This window comes from Populus trichocarpa, chromosome 14 (genome assembly GCF_000002775.5).
Source record: "Populus trichocarpa isolate Nisqually-1 chromosome 14, P.trichocarpa_v4.1, whole genome shotgun sequence".
Lineage (NCBI taxonomy): Eukaryota > Viridiplantae > Streptophyta > Magnoliopsida > Malpighiales > Salicaceae > Populus > Populus trichocarpa.
Window position 1 is genome coordinate 8,677,007 of NC_037298.2, and position 26,650 is coordinate 8,703,656.

Here is a 26,650-nt window from a genome sequence, read left to right on the forward strand (position 1 = left end):
GAGAAACTGGGGGAGCAGAGGGTTACAGATATCATAGTCGTGACCATTGGAGAAGGGAAAAGAATGGTGGCAGACAAAACATCGCACGCGATAGCAAGTAGAGTGTCGCATGGTTCTCAACTGTAGTTATGGTATTGTAACAGTAAATACGTATCTTAGATATGAGACCTTTTTGTACACATTGTATCCATGGGGCTCTTGATGTGTACGGATGTGCAATAGAACAAACATGTCTGCTCTTTCAACAACAATCTATCTTCATTGATCATCATACAAGGTCCCCCCCAAGCAGTACCAGTACTTGAACAAACTAAGAGAGGCGTGGCAGCAGATATTAATCAATGAAAAATAATTCAAATAGCATAGATGGACAAGCAGAAATAATTTACAAGAACTTGTTCTGAAACCACTGTTGCTGCCCTGCTTTTATTTTCTGACTCAAGAAGCCAAGACGCAACGCTTGAGCCCAGGTTTTAACGCAGTAGCTATATACCAGCTGAGAAACCGAAGATACATAGGTAGCCATGACAACCAATTAAACAAGGGATAGATGTATTTTAGCTTTGATAGGCTAGATTATTCCATTTATATTCTGATTTATGACCCAGTTCCCTGTTGATATGACATGACTACGGACCATTTAGGCTTCCCAAGCCAGCGGCTGCAAGTTTGTTAACAAGAGCCAGTGCATTACTGGTGATATAAGTGACTCTTGAAACCTGATTCAGAAGCATTTTAACTTGTTTGCTGCTTCGATCTTCAAAACCATCCAAGCAAGTGTCTTCATCTGTGAGTGCAGCACTCAGCCATGTAGTTAGGTCCCCCATCTGTGTATCGAAGTTTGTTGCGTCAAGCTTTCTGAGTATGCCAAGTGATTTGTGAAGATTGTCAATCGCGTCTTGGAAGCACTCGATACAATCTGAAAGGGCAATCCTGTTTCTGCCTCTCATGATTCTATCTTTCTTCAATTTATTCAGATACTGACTAGCATTCTTAGCCTCGCCTATTGTCACCGAAACCCCAGCTCGTGCCCACTTGCTGGGACTTCTCCCAGCAGTGTGCGAAAAGGATGCTAGTGAGTGCATGCAAAGGTCATGATATCTAGTCACACTGCATGCTTCTCGAACATAAGTGTCCCCGTTGTCAGAACCCCGGCTCGTAGCACATGTTAGCCATGAAAGGAAAAGGAAAGTGATGAGAATGGAGATAGTTCTCATTCTATGATATTTATGATGCTTTCAAAAGAAGGAAAAGAAACGGAGGAATAAGATTAAAAATTGAGACTAAGAACACCTATGCTATGACCTCACAGATTATAGAATGAGAGACATTATATAGAAGAGCGGGAGAGAGACATTATATTGTTCCTTGCGAATGCAAAGTTGTGCAGGTAAGAGCCTTGATGGAAAGCTTTAAAGAGGGGCAGGGGGTGTGAATTCAATGAAGATAGGAGCTTTCCAAAGCGGGTTTGATAGAAAAGCAAGAGGCTGGTGAGTGCAATAAACAAGGGAAGAGTGGAGAAGGAAGCTGAAGTGAAATAGTTAGGTTTTGATGACAAAGAACATGTGACTAGGTAGGTGTGTCTCTCATGAATTTGGGCGAAGAGATCTGTTGGGTGTTTCCCTTTATATGGGTAACTGTGATGCATGAGCGAAAAAGATTTCAGCTGCATCACGGAGCTTGATCTCTCAGTGTCAGAAGTGATGGGTCAAATTAACAAAATAAATCATGGCAGCCTTGAGTTGATTATATGATAATGCTAATTGCTGACTGTAATGTACGATTATGCAGGAACATAGTAATGGTTTATAAAGATGTGGGTTTTGTGGAAAACCACAGAAACAAAGATCTGGAAGCGGGCCAAGTGTGAAAGGAAGTTGTTTTAGGTCAGGAAGCACTAAAAGCTGCGATGTTGTTGTTTTTAGTCAGGAGGCACTATAAGCTGCTATGTTCTAGTTCTCTTCTTGCGTGAAGCGGCTATTTTAGGCGTCAAAGCAGAGTTGCTTATAAGAGATCGCGATTACTCTTGGGTTGAATTCACGAGATTCTCTAAGCCAAAGATTCGGTCCACATCAAGGTAATAAATCACTACAACCACTGTACAGAGTCGTGGTCCAATACTTCAAAATGTAAATGGGATATTACTGGAATATACTGTACTCCCTTGGCTTTCATTTTGCTTTCCTGTCATGCATAATATCCAACAAATTACTCTTCTCGCAATATGCATATCCTACAATTTAACCTTTTTCATCGCATCTTACAATTAAATCTCACGATGCTTCAGAGTTCAGAGTTACCTCTCTTGTTCTTCTGCTTCATGTGACTCTTCCCGAGCCTCTGAATCACTATTACAGAGGTCAAGAAACAGCTCTCGAACTCTGAGGCTAACTTGTTCTGCATCAGTTATTCACAATTTCTTAACTTCTCTTAGCAGCACTCTGCTTGAAAGGTTTCTGATACACAACCAGGTCATCTCCTGGACAGAGATGCAGGGGATAACTCCAGTTCATAAATGAAGGATGAGAACCTGGTTTGAAGTCTTTGGATTTCCTACCCTTAATGGTGTTTTGCCAAATAAAAAGAAAAATTGGAAACAACTCAAAAGCAGCAACACCAGGTTAGTTGTTTCCTAAAAGGTATGGAGTTTGTGACATGGAAATTTCGGCAAATAAGACTGGAATAATCTGGCTCATGGGATGCCTCCAGTAACTTTCCTTGATTGATGTAATTAAAGGTAATTGTAGCTGAGCATTGAATCCAATTAGACAACACAAGTTCTTAAATAAAAAATTGTATAACTTACAGATTAACAACAATTCTTACAAGAGTTGTTTGAATGTAATGCACAAATAAACTACTTAGACATGTCACAGGCATTTAAACAAACAAGTATGGATCAATCCGCAAAAAGCAGCCGCTTGTTGTCCAACCTCGGCCGCAGAGATGAGATTCTAAAACAAAATTGGAGAGGAATTGAAAGCAGAGGGTTGCGAGAAATTAATACAGTAAATACTATCAAAACACCAGTGGCAAAAGGACCTCACTTTCTCCTCCTATTTCCAACAACCGGGTGAGTTATCTCAATGAGTCAACCATTCTATAATCATGCTTCCTGCGACGACATCTGTGATGGGTTTTTGGATCAAATGTGTTCTCTCCAACCATTTCCATCTTAGAATCTGCATCAGGAGGAGCAAGGAAAGGTTTGAACACAGTCAATAAAAAAATATCTTCAAAAAACATGGGAGAAAGCTGTGCGTACCTTGAAAATGGTGTCCCCAAAATAACAGCCTGGCATCATCCTCTTCCTCATCCACCTCATCTCCATAACCAAACTCAGCATCCCCCCTATACCCAGGTTCACTCCCATACCCAGACTCACTATCCAAATTCCCAAAAGCACTACCCACTCCCAACAAATTCTCTTTCTCCTCCCTCTCTTTTATCGAATTCTTGGCTTCACTTACATCCGACGCCCAATTCGCATCCCCATTCACAAACAGCTCCCCACTAGAGTCCGTCCCCACCGCCACAGGGAAATCCGAGCAAGTCCCATGAGCCGCACCAACAGAGCAACACCGCCAGGTTCCACTTCTATCGGAGCTCCGGCCGGACACGGACCGGGATCCTCTGCGACGCCTCTTGCGCTCGATAAGGCGTAAGGTACCTCGTTTGTAGGGACTATTGGTAACAGCTGGAGTGGCGGGGATAGGTTTGTTGTTGTTGTTGTCGTCGTCTTGGAGGAGAGAGAGCTTGGAAATGTCGATGGAATCGATGTTAGAAGGGAAAGAAGTGGCGCGATCGGAAAGGCAGGGGCGTTTAGGGAGAGTACGGGAAGATGCGTAGGGTTTAGAATTGGTGGGGGGGTCGGAATCGAGAAAGGGTCTCCATGAATGGAGCTGGAGAGTGCAGGAGTCTATGGAGTGCCGTGAATTGTGAGACATTACCATCGATTTTGATTGATCTTCTTGATTTTTATTAGGGTTTGTATGAGGCATGGATTCACAGATATCTACAATTGAATTATCATCGCTGTTGCACTTACTGGAGGATATTTCCAGGAAATGGAGGGGTCGTGAAAAAAACAAAGGTAGAAGGTAGAAGGTAGAGAAAGCAAGCTAAAGCTAAAGTAGAAGCAGCAAGCTGAATCACCGGTTATTTTTAAACTATTTTTTATTTTAAAATAATATTTTTTATTTTTTAAGATTTATTTTTAATATAATTACATTAAAAAAATTAAAAAAATCAATTAAAATTTTAAAAAAATCAAATATTTTTATAAATATTTTTAAAATACAAAATCAGACAGCGCTGCTGTCTCTGGCTAGCTTTTGTTTTGTTTTGTTTTTGAATGAATGAAGTTGAACAGCTGAAATCACGAATTTAAACAGTGGGTCTTTTAATAACAGATTATTTCTAGTAAGAGAAATTAAACGTTTTCTGCTTCCAAAACTTTAAAGTATAATCTCATTTTATATATTTTTAAAATATAACACTTACTTTCTTCTAATAATCTTGAAGGAGCTGACGAAATTATTCCACATGAGTTTTCATGATACCCGGGCACGAATCGAGATTTCAAGGTCACTATTAATGTTCAGTAGTGTAGTGTGTTTTTTTTTTAAAAAAAATTATTTAAAATATTTTTTTTAATTTTAATATGAACACATAAAAATATAAACCCTTGTCGGGTAGTTCAAAAAATATTTATAATCCTTGAATTGTTTTATTTTATTGAATCTATTTATTCTATTCAAAATATATACAAGAATAAATATTCATTAAATAACATTAATATTTATGAAAATAATTTTTACATCAATTTTTATGTTGATAGAAATACCAAGGATCCATAATATATTCTATATATTATTTTGTACGTAACATTAATGTGGACTATAATAGCCTTTAATCAACATTAATGATGATTGGACCAAGACAAACTTTTATAAGACTTTTATATGCCTAAAAATATAGATAAATGATTCTTTTATATCCTTAACATTTTACGTTGAGGACTATAAAATAGCCTTGTGACTTGGTACGGAGACTAAAAAAACTTTCAATTATGAGTATATTAGAACCTGGATTAATTCTAAACCTAAGGATATTGAGTCGGGTATATTGTTTGACTCACATGCACTCAAGCTCAGTACGTAACGAAACCTAAAGGATGTTGGGTCTAGTATCTTGTTAAACTCGTAGACACTTGGTCTCAACGCGTGGCTGATCCTAATGGTACTGGGTCTGATGTTTTGCGAGAGCCACTTGCACTCCGGCTCGGCGCGTAAATCAGTCCAAGGGTGTTGGGTCTAACGTCTTGCCACACTCATAGAAAGTTGGGTTCAATGCGTAGTTAAGCTTAGAGATATTGAGTCCAACATCTTGTTAGACCCGTAGACACACAGGCTCAACGCGTAGCTGAGCCTGAGGGCATTCGAATTGGCATCTTACCAGGCCTATAGGTACTTGGACTCAATGCGTAGTTGAGTCTAAGGACGTTTTGGACGACATCTTGTCATAATTGTAAACACTTAGGGTCAACATGTATCTGATTCCAAGTTTGTTGGGACTGGTATCTTGTCAAATCGCTATGCACATAGCTAAATCCAAAGGTGTTGGGTCTGATATCTTGCTAGATTTATATATACTTGGGCTCAATATATAACTAAATCCAAGAATATTGAGTTTGACATCTCGTCAGATTCACATGCATATAAAATCAACACATAGTTAAGCTCAAGATATTGAGTCTAATCATTTACCAAAGAAACATGTGTTTAAATTCATAACATAGTTGAACCAGCGCTGAAAGCAAACCAAACCCATGTTATTTTTGTTTGACATTCTATTAAGCCAGGAATACTGGGTTGGTAAACAGTAAACTGTCTTTGCCCTTTTCACGATGGTTTTTTTAAATAAACAGGTCGTGTATAGAATTTACTGAACCATGAGGATGAAAGTCTCAAGCAGTCCTCCTCTTATATGAATTATTTTTTTTATTTTTTTTCCTGGGCGAGTAAGTTCAGTCGGGAGGTTCCTCGGCTGACGAGTTCTGTTTTCTGCTTGGGGTCCTTAGTAGAGTGTTCGGTTGATGAGGACACAGTCACGTGGTATTTTGATCCCTACCATGCAATGCTTGAAAATATACGGGTTTTCATTTTCAGTCACTAGAAGTAGAATGGGAGGCCAGGCCTTGCTTAGGATCCCTCAATTTACTTCGTTCAAAAGAAAGTTACACGTGGCCGGGTAAAAATAAAATAGAAACAGTAACAACTTTCTTTGGCATGCTGCAGCAATTTGTAAATTTTGTCTTGGCATTTCGAAGAAAGAGAGAAAAACCTTAGCCTTTTTTTGGTTAACATTTTCTTTATTTATGTACTTTTTATCATGGCCAAGTTTCTTAATGGAAAAAAAAGATGTTTTAGCATTTTATAAAATGTTTTTTTTGGCATTTTCTTCCAAAAAAATACACAAAAATATCTTAAATGTATATTTGAACTTTATAACAAATTTATGAAGTATATTAGGACTTGATCAAAATTAAAAAATCTATTTTACCCACATATCTAAATTTCTAAAGTATTAAAATCATTAACATTATATTTTAAAATCAAAAAATATTTTGTATTCATGTTTGGGGCTAATGGACTCATACCGAGCCATGCCTTGAACATTAAAAAATAATAACTCAATTCCTAATTTTTCAAGAAGAATAAAAATAATAATTCAAAATGATTTTTATTTACTGATATTCAGAGTTGAGAATACCATCTTGGACTGATATCCACCAATGTTAAAATTAGAAATATCATCTTTAATATTCATTAATGTCAAAGTCAATAATATTTGTATACATCAATGTCATGATTGTGAATACCCTTGATGTTTACAAACTCTAAAGTTAGAAATGTTAACACTAGAATTGGAAATAACTTTGAACCCCAATATTCACTGACGTCAAAATCAAGAATATCATATCTTTTCTCTAGGTAATACTTATCGATGTTAGAGTTTGAAGTATCTTTAGTTTAATATTCATTGATGTTAGAGTCGAGAATATTATAATTAAACTATCAATAGTATAATACAACAACCCCTTGACAATTTAAGGTAGAGCCATTAATGCAGTCTACTTCAAGTAGGATGTTCAAATAGTGATAATATATTCTCTTTAGCGTAGCTAGTTTTATACCATACAATCTCTTTTAACTAATTAGAGTTTCTATTGACCATAATATTAGGTGACAACTCTTTAAATATGACATTTCCCTTCATATAACAAGATGTTAAATATATATTTTTTAGCATAGCAATGATTTTTTATTAGATCGCCGTGATGTCAGATAACGACACGAGATATAATAGGATAATTTTTCTGGGTAAGACCTTGTATAGGAAAGATATGATTGAAATCCTGTCAAATCTAATAAGTTTTTTAAATAACTGTTAGATATATTGTTAAATGGATGTTGTTATAGGAAATAAATATAAAGAGTGAAGATTTAGTAATGTTATGAATACAAATCGAGTATTGAAATGTGTTATAGTATCTATGTTGAAATAACACAAATGGTAATTCATCTTCCTTTTCTATACAAAATGTATGTAAAGTTTAAAAGATAATTTAATTGATACATGATAATAAATAACTAGCAATAAGAAGAATAGAAAAATACGGGAGTTGTTATTTAAAATAGAAAGTTCAGTGGCATGGAAAATACAAATTCATATTGAAAGTAAATAAGGTGGTAAAAGAAGTGATATTGAATTCGGCTAGAAGTGATATATATATAACCCAATTCTCATTAATGTTATAGTTTTTTTTGTTTTTTTTTTATTTTTTTTAATATGGAATTGATTAGAAATTGATCTTCATGATTTATCTTGATTTGTTTTTTATATGATTATTATGGTTTCTTGACCCGGTTTGTTAGTTTCACAAATTTACTCGGGTGGGTTGATACAATATATCACAATTTTGATATTTAAAAAAATATCATATAATACGCCACTATATCAATATTTTTAAAATATCTTGCTCAACATGCATAATGTTTTGCAGGGGTGAGAAAAAAAAAGGATTAAACCAAGAAAAAAAACCTTGAAAAATAAGAAAATTGATAGAAAACAAATAAAAAAGATAGAAAACCAAAAAAAAATCAGGTCCGATTTGGTTTTGGTTCAAGGCTTTTGAAATTGATTGAACCAAACCAAATAAACTGATTTAACCAAAAAAAATTAAAAATTATGTTAACGTAATTGATTGAACCGAACCAAATAAACTGATATAACCAAAAAAAAATAAAATTTATGTTAACTTAACAGAGGTATAAATAGAAAATTATATTTCAAATACTGGAGCCCTAAAATTCATTGTGATAGCTGCAAGCCCCCTTCCCCCTTCTCTCCTAATCTCCTCCCCTGCTCCACCTACAACTCACCCTTAAGATCTGTATCATTTCATTAAAATATGAAGTTCCCGCTTAATAGAATTTGGTTTGGTTGTTGTTTTATCGAAAATCAAATAGAACTGAAAAAATTCACGCTTAATATTTTAAATTTATAATTAAATTTTTTACTAAAAAACATATTATCAATACATCAATATTATTTCTATATTAAAAAAATAATATGTAATCTAATGATTCTAATATGCAAGGAGATCTAAAGCTTCATTTTTTTTTAAGGACGCAGTTGACATCGTCCCTATGCCTCCATTGGACCACTACTCTTCAATTCCTTCAAGGCCACAAATGGTTCTGGACCACTGGTAGGAGTATCAGGACTTGTATGAAAAGCCCAAACCCGCTTATAACACCAGTGAGTTGATGGGTAGCTCCGCTTATGAATTGGACTTTGTGTTCTAGCAGTTGAGGGCAGCACAAAATACTCCCTTCGTCAATAACATCATCGGATAGATCATCGAGTAGAGCGAGGCAGAGCCTAGGAAGAAATGGCATCCGGGTGGGGAATCACAGGAAACAAAGGCAGGTGCTACGATTTTTGGATGGATTTCAGCGAGTGCATGTCTCAATGCAGAGAACCCAAGGACTGCGCTTTCCTCCGTGAAGATTACCTCGAGTGCCTCCACCACTCCAAAGAGGTCCCCCCCTATCATTTATTTGTTCAATCCACATATTTTCAATCTGATGTAAATTACATTAATTTGAGACCTGCTAATTTTTGGGTTTTTGTCAAAATCTTAACCCACTCGTGGGTTTTTTTTTTAAATCTTCATCTACTTCTTGCTGTTTGGGGATATTTCGAGCTCTGATCATTTACTTCTATTTTTTCTCTCGGAATGCTGTATTTTACGTGATTACTTTCTGACATGTTCTTTAGACTGTACCGGATCCTGTGTTCCTGGTACAATTAAAAAACCGTAGTTTCACTGAGTCAAAGGAAACAGTCTGGTTGAGAATATATCTGATATGTTCTTTTTATTTAGATTCGTTGCACATAGCCATGTCTGCTACACTTTGGTAACAACTTTGCTTGTTTAGACCACTCTTTTCTCTGCATTTTTATCTGATTGAGTATTTTTGCTATTTGGGTAGGATCTATACTTCAAAATATTCAGATATGTATGCCTTTAGGTCGAGAAATTAATTTCATGGATACCTATGGACGGTAAAATGAAGGGAAGGTTTGTTCTATAAGATTTCACTTCTCAGATGCCAACTTTCGAGTCTTTTAAAGGCTGATTCTGGCTAGTGTCGGCAACTAGTCTGGTCTAACAGCTATCTTTTAATCTGCATTGAAGTGTTGGCGAGGTCCATTCTCCTTTGGTACAGTTGCCCCCCTGCTTTTCCATTTAGTTGGTTTCCATTCACGCACACTGATAGTGCATAAAAGCATGGCATTCAGTCCTCTTACAACCAGTTGCCTTACCTTACTAGTAAATGATCTAATCAGTTTCAGTTAGTCAAACTGGCAAGATTGTTGATGAAGCCTTTTCCTATATTGAAGCTCCTTTGTTAGATGAAAGGCTTGCTTTATTTGCCACTTAAATCCACTTGGTCGGCCATGTTTCATTATTGCTACTCAGATTTGTCACTCTGTGTAAAACCATTGTGAGGCCAAAAGTGGCTCTATTTATTGACAATGATAGGAAACATGATTAGGAGATTGTACGTCAAGGGATAATGATGGAGCGATTCTTATTCATGCTTAATGGTTTAACTTGTCAGGCCAGAAGTGTAGAAAGAATATCACTTGTCAACTCTTGGCAAATCGCAAAAACAATTCTAGTAGATATAGAGTTTTTCAGAGAGATGCTACTTCTTAGTTGGCATCTTAGGTGAGATTGGTCAGTGTTGCTTTGATGAGATGCTACTGACTTGCGTGCTCTAGAGAGCAAATGACCGCTTAACATGCAAAGTAGACTAGCATCTATTGACTTCCTGGTTGGCAGGCAGTTAGAATAAAAATAGGAGAGGTTGGTTGTTTAACAGAAGTTACAGCATTAAAATGTATGAGGGACATGCATCATGTATAGGGAAGGCAATGGGTATCTATGGATACAAATATTAGTATAACCATACCCATACCCAAATAAAAAACCAATAACCATAACCTAACCATTACCATCAGGTACTGCGGCCGTGAACTTCCAGGGCTGGGCCTTATACTTGTTTGTTATTTAGTTTATTTTCATTAAGTGTGTTCTTTGGACACTGTTCTATTTCTAATTTAGATCATGCCATCTGCTAGCACTTTTGGTCATGAACTGAATTTGGAGAGACCGTTTTCTCTTTTACACTTGTACCAAAAAAAATTGACTGTTGAATAAATTACTGTTTGAAACTTTTGTTTTTTTATGGCACACTCGTGAAAACTTTACATATAATATTGTCCTTACATTTTCTTTATGGAGCACTAGATTTCTATACATGACCAGTAAACCCTAGTGAACATATTTCTAGACTTTTTGCAATGATGGGAGGTTCGCTGACAAGCAAACCCTAACAAGCATATTTCTTAGTGTCATCTATCAGAATGAAATTTTTTTCAGGTTCATCGTTGATGGTCACATCAAGGTATTTCTTGCCTTGGAATTAGCTACAGGCTAAAGTTGATCTCATCTTGTTTAGGCTTACGGCTAACTTTGTCCAATGGTTTTCAAGTTTTGCATCTCTCTGGTTGTAATGCCAGGCCATCCAAGTTGATGCTCTTTGGACCTTATAAGAATGAATTTTCAACCTCATATGCATGTTTTTTCATTGGCAAATGTGTGAATTCTGAAATATGAACTTCTTAGTTATCTCGGTTAGGTCAGCCGTTAAGGCTGTTAAGTTTGGGATTCTTGCTTGGGATCAGTCAGGTATCTGTGGACCAATGACAAATTGCATGACCAGTGACGGTGAAAGATAACTACTCTTACATGCTCAGTATTAGCACATCCCAGAATTCATATGAAAGAAGGCTTCAGAATAACTAGTTTCCAAGTTGGAGATAAGTATGCAATAGTCAAAGCTATCCATTTCTGTCAACTGACTGGGTTGCAAATGATCTGGATCTTTGCATGCAGTAATTGTGATTATAGCAACCGCTTCCCATATGGTGCCTTTTCTTTTCATTTTTTTATTTCTTCTGATAATCCTTGTGTTGCAATTTCTAGTGACTTCTGAATTCCTCTTTTTAGATTGTAGGGTGGTGGTGTCATTGGTGTCCAGTATATCAGTCGCAATGGAATTGGATTTAATGGCCTTGTTTTATTCTTTATGTCTCATGTTATCTTGTATTTCATCCTGTCTATTGATTCTTATCTCATGGATCCAGTGTGGCGTGACTCTTAGTTTTTGTTGGCAATATTCATCACAGACATGGTTCATTTGATTTTTTATTGCAGTTCCAACGAAGAAATCGAATTTACAAGGAGGAACAGCGCAAACTAAGAGCTGCTTCTCAGAAAGCGGACGGAGGAGATGGCAAAGATAACCATCATTGATAGCCAAAATTGATCGTCTTTTTGAATTCTAGCAATAAGACTGATGTGGAGATGTTTGAACTTTTGTCATCTGGTACTTCAAGGTTGTTTAAATTGACTGTTCTTTTTATCCCAAAATGGAATTGATTTGAGCACTTTGTGTTTGTGCAATAAGGTGAAAATTGGTGCTTTGTGACATTGATTTGCTAAGTGAATGAATCTCGGTATCTAGGGTTGAAGTGCATTTCCACCCGCATGCAAGTATGTACAAGAAGCATTTTTATGCAGGATTTTAGAACTCCTTTTGTGATCCCTTCTTTTCCTTCAAGGTTTTTACATTGTTTCCGCAACGGGAATTACTTTTTCCTCCTAATCAGAAATGTTTATGCTTCAATTTACAGAAGAAAAACTTAGCAGCTTGACGATGTCTGTTCAATGAAGCCAGGAGTTTCCAGCTGTTTTAATCTGAATCTCCTGAATAGAAAGCTCTTCGTTGACTACAAATTACAAATAAATGATCTAAATGCCTCGTAAATTATTATAGATGCGAGCTCAAAATTCTCGACCTAAGCTTAAATTTGCGCTATAGACACCCGGAGCCTGGATAACTTTCACCAGGAGCCACGCTCTTTTCCTGCCCTTTGTTTTCCGGTAGGGTTAAAATATGATTTTATGGCGAGTGGCCATCTAATTTCTGACCAATTTAATTATATGAATATATATGTTTTTAATACAAATTTATGCAATTATAAATGGAGCATGTAAAATTGGCTTTACCTCTTTAACAGGTATTTTGACTCCCCTTTTTTATACTAACTGTTAAATTGGTATGATTTTTTTATGTATATATATATAAAAAAAAATACTATTTGTGTTCTCCACAATCATTCATGTTGTGATCGAATCTTTGAGGTTGTTTCCGAAAGTGGCTGGTCATTCGTTTCTAAAATATTTGAATTTATTTTTTTATTTAAAATTATTTTTTTATATTTTTGAATTATAAATTTTAAAAAATAAAAAAATATATTATTTAAATATATTTTTAAATAAAAAATATTTTTAAAAATAATCATTATATAATATCAAATACACTTTTAAAAACCATTACGAATTTAGTGATTCAGACATGGACATGCCATCTCATAAATACATCAATGCAAGATTTTTAATTAGAGACTTTAAATTACCCGAGTCTTGAATCTGTTTGGGAGTATGATTGTGGTTGCTTTTCAAAATATTTTTCGTACCGAAATACATTAAAATGATATTTTTTTATTTTTTAAAAATTATTTTTGAGATTAGCGCATCAAAACGATTCAAAACACGAAAAAAATTAAATTTTTGAGGAATATGATTTGCACCGCGTTTCCAAACGGCGCCCAACCTTAAACTTAGATCGGTGTAATAGTAAAATTTTTAATCTAATTATGACAAAAGCAAAAATTTAAATACTTAAAAAATCTTTAAAACTGTTTGCTTTAATTGAATTTACACCAAAAGAGAATAAACTGAAATTGGAGCGTGTTCTTGTAAATCAACTCCATCAAAATTTATTCAAACTCGAGGGACCACATTTACACCGGTATTTAAGAAAAAAAACTCCCCTTTTCTTTCTGTTTTCATGATTTTACTTGTTAAAACGTGTTAATTATAATTTAGCCCCCACCTTTTTAATTTTTTTTTATCAAAACTAATTAATTAATTCAGAAACTTTATATTTACTCCTTTTTAAAATTTATTAATAATATACTAAGTAGTCCTTGATTGATGTTGAACATGCTTAATTTAATAGTATGTTATTTACCCCCCCTATATTTTTTAACTTTTTTTTTTTTTGCTTTATCTACTTATTGAAAAACAAAATAGTTGAAAAAAAACATGAAATGGATAAAAAAGATTAAGTTTTGATAGAACAGAGATTGATTATTTTTGTGTTGTTGTTAAACTACAATAACTAAGCTATAATTTACTCATAATAAACAAATATAATTAAATCTTTTTTTTTAAAGCCAGCTTGTCATTAAAAAAAGAGAAAAAAGAAAAAATGCAAACTGGGTTTTAGCGTTTTTTGCTTTTTGGTTCTCTACCGCAACCCGCGCCTGCCTCACCTCTCGCACTCCTTCGACATCCTCTCTCCCTGTCCGTAGAAGTCCAAGCAGTGGAGCTAGAAGATCTATCTCAACAGGTGAACGTCTCTCTTCTTATAACAAATTATTTGTCTCTCTTCTTAACTTGATTTTGTTCATGCTAATATTCGCCGTTTGGGGTTTTGATTTTGTGTGAGAAAGACAAGCTTCTTTTAGGAATATAAAATACATGTTGTTTGATTCTAGATCGAATTTTAATGCCTCAAATTACTAATCTTAAGTCAAATCAGCTTAAAATCATATGGCTCTAATCTGTTTTATTCAACTTGAAAAATTATGTTAAAAAAAACCCTAGAGTTTGCTGTTATACTCGTTCTATTTTTTTTTTAATTATAATTATTCTCACAGCGTTCTCTTTTTTTTCACGTTCATTCAAGGTGCTGTAGCTATTTAATTAGGAAGATTTGAAGCTTTGACTGAAATTCAGTTTGCCAGTATCCGACAAAGCAATGGCTCGTTTACGAAATGTAAGTCAATGATACTGAGGAAAAACTAAATTGATTTTGATGTTTTTCTTAATACATTTTTATGTCTTTTTTTTTTCTCTAACGGGTTTGTTATTATTGTTGTTGGAATTCATACAGAAAAATAAGAAGATGTTCGTGAAGCCAACATCGAAAAAGAAACAGGCCGACGTGGATCATATCACTGGTGATAAGATCCCTAAGAGCTTTGTTTTTGCAAGAGGGAAGTTGCCTGGCCCACTCAGGCAACTTCAGATGAACTTGAGAAAGTTGATGCTTCCCTTTACTGCTCTCAAGCTCAAGGTAAATGTTTGTTCGCTTCTCTGTTTTCTTAAACTCCTTTTTTTTTATTTTGTGAGCATCAATTGTTTGTATTGAGATATATGTACTGAAGTGGTATCTCTCACCAGTTTCTATTTGAGATTTTTTTCTTATATGGGTTTTTAATCCTCATGTGGTTCTATTATAACTTATTAAATACACTGATTTGTTTCTTACATTTTGCATTTTGGTTTCAGGAGAAGAAACGGAATAGTCTTAAGGACTTTTTGAATGTTGCCGGGCCTATGGGTGTTACCCACTTCCTTATGTTGTCGAAAACCGAAACTGCACCCTATCTGAGGGTTGCAAGGACCCCACAAGGCCCAACTCTTACGTTTAAGATACATGAGTATTCATTGGCAGTTGATGTTGCTCAATCTCAATTGCACCCTAGATGTCCACAAGATCTTTTCAAAAATGCCCCTTTGGTAAAATTTTGCATTCTCTCAAAACACATGCAAGCATGCATTCACTTCACTTTTGGAACTGACTGCTCATTTTCATCCTTGCCCGGTATATACTTGGATATCACCAGCATTTGGCATGACAGGTGACAAGTGTGTTTATTTGAAATCATGCCTTACGAATTGGGTTCTAGAGTACAAAATACCATTTTCTGTTGACAGATAGATACCACATGACTCCTAATGAAAATGGAAGGCCATTTACTTGATTTTTCTTCTAGACACCACATGCTGTTCCATTCTCCATTTCAGTTATTGGTTTTAAATTTTAACCATACAAGGTTATAAACTACCGAGAAGATTTCAGTGCAGAATATCTCATAGTTGCAACAGAAGGATTGTGGATGCAGCTCGCCTGTGTTCCCATTCTTACATTTTAGTTTAACACATATTTTTGCATGTTTTAAATGGGTGATTGAACTCTCAATTTATCATCGCGTCTTTGACTTCTATCTCCAAACATTGATTTGTGCTTTTTTTGCAGATTGTTCTTTCTGGTTTTGGGTCTGGAGAACAACACTTAAAACTCACAACTGTGATGTTTCAGAATATCTTTCCAGCCATTGATGTTAATACTGTAAGTGCTTAAGAAAATTCTACTTAAATGTTGGAATCAGCCAAGACTGCTAGCCTTCCTAATATACTCGTGTGGGATGTTCCAGGTCAAACTTTCTTCTTGCCAGAGAATTGTGTTACTTAATTACAATAAAGACACAAAACTTATTGATTTTCGGCATTATTCCATCAGACTCCAGCCTGTAGGTGTCTCCCGTAGACTCAGAAAGTTTGTGCAGAACCGCCAAGTCCCTGATCTTAGGAATCTCCAAGACGTGAGCGATTTTGTCTCTAAGTAAGAATCTTTTTTTATTTGTAATTTTACGTCAACTATGATATTTATTAATTTATCTGGAGTTGGCATTTGAATCTACTAAGAAAACATGTTTGCTAAAGAATGAAGAGGATGTACATTATAGTATAACTAGTTACATGTTTCCTGTCTTTAGCCTCCATAGTATCATTGCTAGCATGTCTTAAATAGAGACATGAGGATTTCAAAAGTCATGATATCCTGTTAGAAATTACAGAAGAGGGTAAAGAAGACTTAAGAGTTTGGTTATATACTGACCAATCCTTTTGTGGCTGCGCTGAATAGATGGAACATATTGATTTGCTCCACCACTGTAGGGCTGGTTTTGAGGGAACATCAGTCTTATGGCATTGGCTTTATGGTAGAATTGTACCCTAATCTTATTTTGTGCAAAATAATTAACCAGCCTATCCCAGTCTAAGCATATCCATGCCATAAACTCGTTATCAAATTGAATAAAAAGAGAAACAAACAAGGAAAATAGGAAATGAAACTTAGTTTATGTAGTTATTATAGACTACTTTGCTCATGTCTTATTGTTCATTTTTGTGCGATCTATGAAGGGCTGGTTATGGATCAGAAAGTGAAGGAGATGATGAAGCAGCAACAGTAACTCTAGCAAATGATCTTGGTAGAGTCAATAAAGCTTCTACGAAAAGCGCTGTGAAGCTCCAAGAAATTGGCCCCAGAATGACTCTTCAACTTGTGAAGATTGAGGAAGGATTATGTTCTGGTGGTGTCATCTTCAGTGAATATGGTATGTTTATTATATAGGTTATGGAATATCCATGATCCTAATGTTTTGGTAATTTCCTTTTTTATGGCATAGGTTATGGAACATTCATGATCCTAATATTGTGCTAATTTCCCTTTTCATTTCATCAAATCTTTAGTTCGTTGCTCACCCTTAATTCTTGGTTTCCTCCCTGTGCGCATGCAACTACACATGTATTTGGCCACCAAATTGCCTGGAGCTCTTTTAGGCTTTAGCATCGTACCAATCCCTGGAACTGAGACATGTTAGTCTCTCTTTCCTGCATGCACCAAACAATTAAAATAGCATAAATCCTTGGGTAGACCCAAAGTGCTGCTGGGTGCTAGTTTCTGTTGAATGATGTTGTCCTTTTTCCTGGAAGTTTTGGCTTTCTTCCACTCGGTCATCTTCTGTTAAAAAATTTACTGAACAATGAATTGTTAGACTCACGTCCCAATGCTTGTTTACTCAGGAACTGCAAGTGAGAACGGGCAGGAAAAGAATCAGAACAATGGGGAAGATGATAATGATGATGTCGAAGAAAATGATGAAGATAGTGACTAGCCAAGTCAGCAATTGGAGTGAACGGCAGTAAACATCCGGAGTCATTCAGTGGTGGTGAGAAAGTCGGCAGTCTCAACCCAAATGTGCCTATATAGGGAGAGGATACTAATTTAGAGAAATTTTGGGAGTTTTGTGAAGCAGTAGCACTTCTCGTTCAGTTTATTTTTGTTTTGTGACTTTTGTAGCACTTCTCTTGAGAAGCTGAGCAATGAATTTTTTTTTTCACTCGTGGCCACTGAAGAAGAAAGCTTCGATACTTTTTCTTTAACCTTATTTCCACTCGCCAGAAAAAAAGGGGAAAATAAAAAAACAGAGAAGAAGAAGAAAAGCGTTGTAAGCTTTTTCAAAGGAGTTCAATGTGCAAACTTCACAATTAAGAAAAAGCTGAGTCATACTGCGACCAACAATCAGATTTTAGGGGGCTGCTTCACCTAAATGTAGGTGGGTGGAGTCTTGCACTAGGATTTTAACTTGAGAGCATGAAATAGTGAGCAGCGCGAGCCTAGAGTTTTGCAGTTTCCATATAGGGTCTTCATGCACAAGGACACAGTAAAGCTGTCAATTGGCATGGACAGCTCATAGCAGGTCAAGGGTCCGGGTGCTTGATTTCCCTGTTAGCACGCTCAAAACTAAGTTTTCAAGGGTGTCAGGGCATAGAACATGGCGAATGGGTGATCGTTAGCAAATCAGAGGTGATTGTTCTTAACAAGGTTTGAGAGACTACGCAGATGAATACAAAGGTGGTTGAAGCTATAGCAGCAATGGAGTCCTGAGAATTCAACTTGAAAGACCAGTTAAGCCTGAAATTTAATAGAATGAGAACTGAGGAAGAGCAACAACTTGAGAGAATACACAAATGATAAGTAAAAAACCCTCAAGGCAACGGCCTTCATATGTTATAGACATTGAATGATAGTGACTATCAGTGCAGAAGCTGTTGGCAACAAACCGTACACGGAAAATTACTGCTTCAATAATGGATGAACACAACACGTAAAATAACAAAATTCTGCTCAAAGCACTCGCAATAGAATATGTCACTGGAGTTTACCTTCCATCCTCCCATATACAGTAGCAGAAGATCATGAAACAACCTTCAACTTCTTTTTTATACTGTACAGGATTTAATATGCAGTGTAACGTTCACAAAAAGCACAATGATAACAAAGCTGACATGATATGCGGGAGCCCAAGTTTCAATTTTTTAAATAGGCGCAGGCACAAGGAGGCACTGTCACTTGGCATCATGGGCAGCTCATAGCAGATCCAGGCTGCAGGTGATTAAGTAGCCTAGATAACACACCCAAATCAAACTTCTTAAGGGTGTCCACAACATAAAAACTTGGCAAACATGGGTGGTTCTGAAAAATAAAGAGGTGATTGCTCTTGGCCAGGTTTGAGAGACTGTGTGAGGAAAAGGAGAAAGGCCGTTGAAGCTACGACGAAAAGGCATTGTTGGCAAATTGACCTGTTGGATCAGTAGCTTTTCTTGTAGAAAGTGATGCTGAAAGCCTGAAATATACGAAAGAGCTCAAATCCAATAGAGGGTGAGGACAGAGCTGCCCAAATGTTCATACATTGCTGCTGCAATTGTATATTTAAAGGTCTAGTTTGCAGATCCTGCCTTGGGCAAGAAAATTTAATTGAAACTGATATTTGCTACTTGAAAATAACCCCACCAATAAAAACAATAAAGGATAAAAGAGAAGACTGAGAAAAACAAAAACCAGTGCAACGGCTTTATATCTAGTTATTCAGTAAATCTGCATAAGTCGGTAACGTGGAGCACAAATGCCGGGGAAAAATGCTTCAATAATAGATAAACCACAAAAAATCTTTCTCAGGGAACTCCAAATAGAATGTCATTAGAGTTGGCCATAGAAGAAGAATTTGAAACTGATACATGTCTTTGTTTTTTGGTGTGTTCCAAGTCTATTCTTCTTCTTCTTCATCTCCTTAGACAGATTTCCGAAGAATCTCTTCGGATGGAATCTCAAGTGTTGCTCCAGCATGGTCTTTGTCAGGCTTCACTTCTGCAGCAATAATTTATTACAATATCGTCGCAGTACATTCAGATACAGTGAGATGAGCAATTTAATGAACAGTTGGAGTGCGTAAAGATAACGTGACAGACATAGAGAAATAAGATGGTAATTGATTTATTACCGTAGCCGCCTCGGTCGTTGAGTTTAGCTTGGACGATCATGGTAGCTATGAAATGGGAAGCTTCCCGGGCCTCTTCGAGGAGCTTCTGGATCTCAGTCTCGGAGCTTACATCACGATTCTCCTCGAATTTCTTCCTAACCTCGGAGGCTGATGCCTTCAGCATCAGTGAGTCGCCCGTGAATGATTTTCGAGTCGCTCTTAGCAACGCTCTGTATGCACTCAATGCTTCTCCTCCTCTCACCATCTCTCCCTCTAGGGCTGTCGCTTGCACCACCCGCCGTAGCCAAAATACCGTTCTTACTTTCTTGCCAGCACTATACTACGTCGTTTTCTTTCCCCTCCTTTTTCTTCGTTTGGAAAACTACAAATTAAATTTATTTTTATTTTTATTTTTTAAAAAAAAATAATTGCCTTCGAAAATTCACAATTGTGTTTGGAAACGCGGTGCAATCCGTATTTTTAAAATTTTTATCTTTTTACTAAAAATTAATTTTTTTTATATTTTGGATTGTTTTGATACGCTGATTTCAAAAATAATTTTAAAAAAATATCATTTTGATGCATTTTGGCATGGAAAACGCTTTGAAAAACAATCACAACCATACTCCCAAACAATAGTATTTTTTTACCCTTAAGTTTTTCTACTCTATTAATCAATTTTTTTAAAACATTATTTTTAATTTATTTTGATGGCTATAAATTAAGTTTGATAATTTATTTTAATTTTTTTATGAGATTATAATAATATTAAAAAAAAAATTAATATTCAATTGAAGCTTGATTTTGAAAAAAACTTGATTTCATTATTTGCAAATTATTAAAAATAGAAGGACTGTAATAAAGAATCAAATATCATGTTTTCTTTTTTAAAATTGTTCATGGAGCAACTTTTCAAAGATTTTATCATTTTTAGTTCAAAGCTTTTATATTTTAATCTAAAATTTTATTTTATTTATACTTTGATTTTTAAATTCAATAGAGGAAAGAGAATTATCGAAAAATAACAAAGGAAAGAGAATGCAGTCATTTTGTGAGATTTCACGAACAAAAAAACCAAATTTAATGTCAATGTGTTTCTTTCAGTGAAAAGAATGTCATTTATGTGTTTTTCAAGTTTTAATGATGTATTTTTCATATTTTAAAATTGGTTTAATAGTGATTTGGGATGATGAATTAATTTATTGAGATTATAAAGTATTTTTGGATCAAAATATGTTAAATTTTGGTCATTAGAGTGAAAAAAACTTCAGCAGCTGAAATTTAAGCAAACAAATAATACATGATCTACTTAATATTTTTTTAAAATAAAATAAAAAGGGTGGAAAAAAACAAGTTTAGGCATGTATGTCTATCTTTGCAGTAGGGTGATTATTTTCGGTTCGATTGATTTTTATAAAAAAAAAGTAACAAAATCAATTTTTTTTTTAAAAACCAAAACCGGTTCAAACTGACCGGTTGCGGTTTAGTTTTTTTGGACAAAACCGGTTTGGCTCGGTTTTTCTGGTTTGACTTGTTTTTTTGGTTTGGCTCGGTTTTTTTCGATTTGGATTCGGTTTTTTCGGTTTCAGGGTTATAAAACCAAACCGAACCGGTTAGTTTTTTCAAAATTTTAATCAGTTTTTTTTCACCATTTGGTTTTTTTGATTATTTTTTTTCCAGTTTTCTCGGTTTAATCGATTTTTTAATTTTTTGCTCACCCATACCCTACAGACCTTGCATGTTGGGCCTTTTTTAAGTTGGGTTAGGTGTATGTAGTTCTATTTGTTTCGTGTGTGAGTTCAAATATATTTTTTTAATTTTAATTAAAATGCACTGTAAAAAATATTTAATATAATATTTTAATTGTAAAAAAATATTTTTTAATTGTTATTCAATTTTTTTATGATTCTTAAATAATATTTTGGTTTTTATGATAATGTTAACATTTGTTTTTTAATTATTATACGTCTAATATGTCAAGAAATTTTTTTTTCTCAAAGAAGTGGGTCCTTGAATGAGAAGGACACGTCGACGTTACTCCACCAGTTGATTGAAATAAAGGCAAGGTGCACAAGATGAAAGCGTAGTTTGCGTAACAGGCAAACACTACCATAATAATACCCCTTATATGTTTACTAATCCACCCTTGGTTTCCCAACCTTTCAAAACCCTAGTCTTCCAAGCTGCTCCGATCATCAAATTCATCGAAAGGTAAGAACTCTGCATATTTTCCTTAAAAACAGAATGATAAAACTCGTTGTCTGGTCAGGCTTTCAGAAATTTCATCAGTTTCTTGTTGTTTTGATCACATTTTGACGATTGTTGAATTGAACTTGACTATTTTAGGGGGAAAAATGAGTAGCCGAGCGAGCAGGACTCTCTATGTTGGAAATCTGCCTGGCGATATTCGCGAGAGAGAAGTCGAAGATCTATTCTACAAGGTAATTCAATTTTCCTCTTTGTTGTTTCTTGGAAATTCGAATATATATCATAGCTTCTGATTTTCACTGTTTGGAATGAAAGAAATTATCGAACTTGGTTTTCTAGGAAATTTTTGTTAGGGTTTTCGAACAAATGCACAAAAGTACTCCTATCTTTGACAATAATGGCTGATGAATACAGTCGAGAAGCTTGTACTTTTTTTTTTTTTTTTCCTGTTCTTGCAGTCTTATAACGATTTTCCTTTCGTTGCAGTATGGACCTATTGCTCACATTGATTTGAAGATCCCACCAAGACCCCCTGGTTATGCCTTTGTTGAGGTGAGTTTTGGGAATGTGCTTTCTACGTTCTTTTCATTTGTACTTGGTTTTCAACTTTCCTTCAAAAAAAATTTCACAGTTTGAAGAGGCACGAGATGCTGAGGATGCAATTCGTGGTCGTGATGGCTATGATTTTGATGGGCATCGTTTAAGGGTTAGCTATTTATTTATTTCTTGTAATTATTTTAGCTGCCGGCTAGGTGTTAGTTGTGAGTTGAGACTCGTGCATCTTATGATCTCACACCTATCATATAGGTGGAACTTGCACATGGTGGGCGTGGACATTCATCCTCAGATCGTCATAGTAGCTATAGTGGTAGTGGTGGTCGTGGGCGTGGGGGAGTATCCAGGCGCTCTGAATATCGTGGTGTGTGGTACATATAATGCATTTTATACCATGCTACATGTTATAAAAGGGATAAGTAAACTAGTTAGCTCATCATGTCTTTAATTTGAGGCTTGCTTCACCATGCAGTTGTAGTCACTGGGTTACCATCTTCTGCTTCATGGCAAGACCTTAAGGTGGGCCCAAATTCCTTTCTCTTTAAATCAACACTTGGCAATATTCCTTCCATGGCCGCACCTACTTCCCTTTCCATCTGCATGTATTGAAGTTAGGATGGTGTCATTTCCTAGTGTTGTTTCTTACTTAGGGTTAACTTTGATGTCTCATATAATTTTTAGGATCACATGCGCCGGGCAGGAGATGTCTGTTTCTCCCAAGTGTTCCGTGATGGTAGTGGTAAGATACTTAAGACATTTGAGTCTCTGCTTCTATCTGTGGTACTGATATACTGCCAGTATTCATGATATTCTTGTTTTAATTTGCTTGGAATGGCTCCTGTGTAGCTAGCATATTTGCTATGTTTTTTCCACTCGATACAGATTTTACGTACTTTGTTTTCTTTTGTTCTTTTTAATTTATATTTTTAATTTTGAGAAAATGAACTGGAGTTTGTAATGAAGATTAGGACATTTAAAATAGTTTGCTTTGGGGCTGTCACTGAAATTATTGATGCTAGGGCTGTCACTGTGCTGGATTATAAAAATCCAATATGTTTCCAGATTAATTGGTTGGATAGTGTGCTGCAGAGAAGTTTTGATCTGGTTATCCCATTCTAATTTGAAACCAGCAATCCATTTATTAAAAAATCAGGCATACATTTATAGTAATCTGATTGGATACACGAAAAATCTATTGGATGACCAAATTCTTTAGGATTTAGATGTAGACTAAAATATCAAGTATTAACTGGATTATATTGAATTAGATTCAGTAATTCCTTTACCAGTTTGAACTTATAGTACACCTTGGTTCTGTCCAAATCTTTTGACTTAAACGTGATGGTGTTTATTTTAATTGCTCTAAACTGTTGTTTACTGGACTTGGTTTTAGAGAAGAGTGAGTAATGCTGGATTAATGTTTTGCACGTTGTTGTGTTATCGTTGCTTTTAGGCACTACAGGAATTGTAGATTACACGAACTATGAAGACATGAAATATGCAGTGAGTTATCTCTCTGATTTTGCATTGACAGTTTGAATAATCTCTGAACTTTCCCAACAGGTTCGATGTTTTTATCATTTCAGATTCTTTGGTTTGTTTTCCTCTGCAGATTAAGAAGCTTGATGACTCTGAGTTTCGAAATGCATTTTCTCGGGCATATGTTCGTGTATGGTTCAAATTCCTCTTCCTCTATTCACACATGCATGCATACATGTTGTGTTACTCATATTTCACATTTTACTTGCAGGTGAGGGAATATGATTCCAAACGGGACTCATCTAGGAGCCCTAGTCGTGGTCGATCTCATTCTAGAGGCCGCAGTGATAGCCGCGGTCGAAGTTTAAGTCAGAGCAGGAGCCGAAGGTTTGTGTGTAACAATTGTCTTGGTGATAAGTTGGTGTGTAGTTGTTTCTCAACCTTGACATTGTTATGCAGCAAGTCTCCTAAAAACAAATCTACACGTCGATCACCTGCAAGGTCTCGATCGAGGTCTGTTTCTCGCTCTGGGTCAAGGGCACGCTCTCTATCAAGGTATTAATTCTTTTTTGCTTAATTGTTGAGGTTCTGATTTGTACTTTTATGTTTTAACATGCATTTTATTTTTTGGTGTGTGTATGAGAGGGGGAGAGCAATACACAAGAAGATGCGCTTTACTCTTTGTGGCTTCGAAAGCTTCCGATTTGTGATGGAGTTATTCCATGTTTGCATTAAATTAACTATGTTTTACAAAGTGGTCGCTTGCACTTATTCTATTGGTCTTGCCACCTGACCTTGCCCGTGTAGCTTTTTTGCTTCAACTTTCAAAGTCAAATAATATATATATATACATACCAGCAGCATAACAAAGTTGTGCCTTGCAGCTACAACAAGTTCACAATTACTAATGCTATGATAATTTTACCCGTAGGTTATTTTTATACGTCGAATTGTGGGTCTCAGTTGTAGAAATGTGCTTGAGAGGGGATTTGATTTTGAATTTAAAAAGTATTGTCTTGGGATTCATTTTTCTTTCTGCAATTGTCTGAAACCTTTTTCACTTTAATGATTTGTTTCATTGAGTGGATGGGGTAATTGGAAAACAATTCGGATTTTCAAACCATCTTTAGCTTCTTTCTTTTTACTGTATGAAAATTGCCTTCTTTGATATATTGCAGTGACATGGGGATTGGATATTAGGATCTTGATGGGATATGGTTCAGTTGTAGAGGTATGCTGTTTTTCAGATGGCAGCTTTGGAAACCTTCATAGTGTCACTGTTCTAATGTATTTAGCATCATAATGTCCATGGGTGCTAGACTGGGAACAAAGGAGATTATGCATTGCAATAATAAGGCTGGATATCAGTGAACTAACTGCCAGTGGATCTGGAAGTCTGGTCAACATTGAGCGGTAGAAACTGTCATTATCTTTTTCTACTCCAACTATTGCCAAGCTATTAGGACCTTCTGGCTGGACTCGTTGTGGGATTTTCCTGTACAGCAGGGAAGCATGCCTCTGTACTGTCAGATGGTGTCTTCAAACACATTATAGTTCTTTAATTGATATGTATTAACTTTTTTACTAGTTATTTTATTGAGGTCTCATTTTTATGAAATGGTGCCTGATTTGTTTTTTTTTTTTTTTTGGCTCTCTTGAATTGCTAAAGTTTATAGCTTTTCATATAATCATTTATGAATGTGGTTACTCTGACGTGGAAGAGGCATCAAGGCTCTTGGATGAGAGTTGTTAAAAGGAACGTGTGGATTTTAAATTTGGGTTGTTTCTGGAACTTTTGCAGATCCCGTTCAAGATCAAGATCTCCACTTCCATCTGTAAGTTATTTCTCATGTAGGTTTAGGCAGATATGAAGAAACCTGTTTCTTAGTGGATAATCTTGCGCTAGCAGTTGTCTTTCCTAGTTGGCTTGACCATGGAATAAAATTGCTTTTAAGATGGAGTTCCCAGGCAGCATAACAGAATGGGACCATTCATCATATTGGTAATATAATAAAGTAGGCTTTGCTTCTCCACCCGCCACTTGAATGCACCAGTTCTCCCTGCTGGTCAATAACCAATCTATGGTTTTAGTCATTGTAGTTGTGCCTGCTTGCCATGCACACTATATCATTTTTTTGGTTAATATTGATGTTCTTGTGCATCAGAAACGCACTAGCAAAAGCCCTAAAAAGCACAGTGTTAGCAGGAGCCCCAGGGATAGCAGAAGCAGAAGCAGAAGCAAGAGTTTATCACGGTCTCATTCTCGTCTGCTAATTTATTCTTAGTTACTGATGTTGAAACATGTTATTCTCAAGATGTTTTGATTGGTGACCCATTATTGTACTTGAGTATTGACTTGGTATTTGCAAATTTGTTGGCAGGTGAGGTGGTGATAATGGCTTATCCATGGACCACGGATTCAGGGAAAGCTGAAAGTATGTGGTTTGAACTTTTGAATGAATAAGTAATTGGTGAACAATGCACAAGGAAAAGAGTCGTGAACAATATGTTTTAATTTTACCAAGTGCACCATGTTCAGATTCTTGTGCCTAGGCCTGACTTGGATTGTATGTTTGAATTGTTATCGTTTACCTTATTGGATTTTATTAGCTATAATATATTTGATTCTCGGTTATTTGGATGGGTTGCTTTTTCTCATTTTTTCTTTGCACGGTGGCGCAACATGTGCGATGGCATGGTTAAAGCATACTTATATTTCCTGGACCTTTCAGAATATGCGTGTCTG

At 35.7% G+C, this 26,650-nt stretch overlaps 6 protein-coding genes across 13 annotated transcripts; 3 read left to right on the forward strand and 3 right to left on the reverse strand.

Annotated features, from left to right (window-relative positions):
* Positions 1-234: 234 nt before the first annotated feature.
* LOC7495248 (pectinesterase inhibitor 6) lies at positions 235-1,641 on the reverse strand. The gene has a single exon (XM_002320970.4). The coding sequence runs from the start codon at positions 1,215-1,217 to the stop codon at positions 630-632; it is 588 nt and encodes a 195-aa protein (XP_002321006.1). The 5' UTR covers positions 1,218-1,641; the 3' UTR covers positions 235-629.
* Positions 1,642-2,778: 1,137 nt separating this feature from the next.
* LOC7495249 (uncharacterized) lies at positions 2,779-4,136 on the reverse strand. The gene is made up of 2 exons (XM_002320971.4): positions 3,266-4,136; positions 2,779-3,182 (listed from the first exon to the last, which is right to left on the reverse strand). The coding sequence occupies exons 1-2, from the start codon at positions 3,999-4,001 to the stop codon at positions 3,079-3,081; spliced, it is 840 nt and encodes a 279-aa protein (XP_002321007.2). The 5' UTR covers positions 4,002-4,136; the 3' UTR covers positions 2,779-3,078.
* Positions 4,137-8,707: 4,571 nt separating this feature from the next.
* Positions 8,708-12,179, forward strand: LOC7495250 (NADH dehydrogenase [ubiquinone] iron-sulfur protein 5-B). Its single transcript, XM_002320307.4, has 2 exons — positions 8,708-9,109; positions 11,858-12,179. The coding sequence occupies exons 1-2, from the start codon at positions 8,960-8,962 to the stop codon at positions 11,954-11,956; spliced, it is 249 nt and encodes an 82-aa protein (XP_002320343.1). The 5' UTR covers positions 8,708-8,959; the 3' UTR covers positions 11,957-12,179.
* Positions 12,180-13,960: 1,781 nt separating this feature from the next.
* On the forward strand, positions 13,961-17,742 carry LOC7491303 (peter Pan-like protein). 2 transcript variants are annotated; one of them, XM_002320308.4, is made up of 8 exons: positions 13,961-14,120; positions 14,460-14,549; positions 14,667-14,849; positions 15,065-15,295; positions 15,816-15,908; positions 15,994-16,181; positions 16,763-16,956; positions 17,426-17,742. In XM_002320308.4, the coding sequence occupies exons 2-8, from the start codon at positions 14,532-14,534 to the stop codon at positions 17,515-17,517; spliced, it is 999 nt and encodes a 332-aa protein (XP_002320344.3). In that variant the 5' UTR covers positions 13,961-14,120; positions 14,460-14,531; the 3' UTR covers positions 17,518-17,742. The 2 variants fall into 2 exon arrangements, with proteins under 2 accessions (XP_002320344.3, XP_024441482.1); XM_024585714.2 differs by having other exon boundaries at positions 13,962-14,120; positions 14,469-14,549.
* A 1,486-nt stretch (positions 17,743-19,228) lies between these two features.
* LOC7491304 (mitochondrial zinc maintenance protein 1, mitochondrial) lies at positions 19,229-20,006 on the reverse strand. Its single transcript, XM_002320972.4, has 2 exons — positions 19,684-20,006; positions 19,229-19,550 (listed from the first exon to the last, which is right to left on the reverse strand). Exons 1-2 carry the CDS (start codon positions 19,925-19,927, stop codon positions 19,474-19,476), a joined length of 321 nt encoding a protein of 106 aa, XP_002321008.1. The 5' UTR covers positions 19,928-20,006; the 3' UTR covers positions 19,229-19,473.
* A 1,748-nt stretch (positions 20,007-21,754) lies between these two features.
* On the forward strand, positions 21,755-26,545 carry LOC7462688 (serine/arginine-rich-splicing factor SR34). 7 transcript variants are annotated; one of them, XR_008057342.1, is made up of 15 exons: positions 21,800-21,873; positions 22,009-22,103; positions 22,357-22,422; positions 22,502-22,576; positions 22,678-22,789; positions 22,898-22,944; positions 23,107-23,164; positions 23,879-23,928; positions 24,038-24,094; positions 24,176-24,291; positions 24,364-24,459; positions 25,083-25,135; positions 25,224-25,739; positions 26,070-26,158; positions 26,286-26,545. XR_008057342.1 is itself a non-coding variant. In XM_002320309.4 (14 exons), exons 2-14 carry the CDS (start codon positions 22,017-22,019, stop codon positions 26,287-26,289), a joined length of 891 nt encoding a protein of 296 aa, XP_002320345.4. In that variant the 5' UTR covers positions 21,800-21,873; positions 22,009-22,016; the 3' UTR covers positions 26,290-26,545. The 7 variants fall into 7 exon arrangements, 2 of the variants coding, with proteins under 2 accessions (XP_052303197.1, XP_002320345.4); XR_008057343.1 differs by having other exon boundaries at positions 25,574-25,739; XR_008057344.1 differs by having other exon boundaries at positions 25,706-25,739.
* The last annotated feature ends 105 nt before the right edge of the window (positions 26,546-26,650 follow it).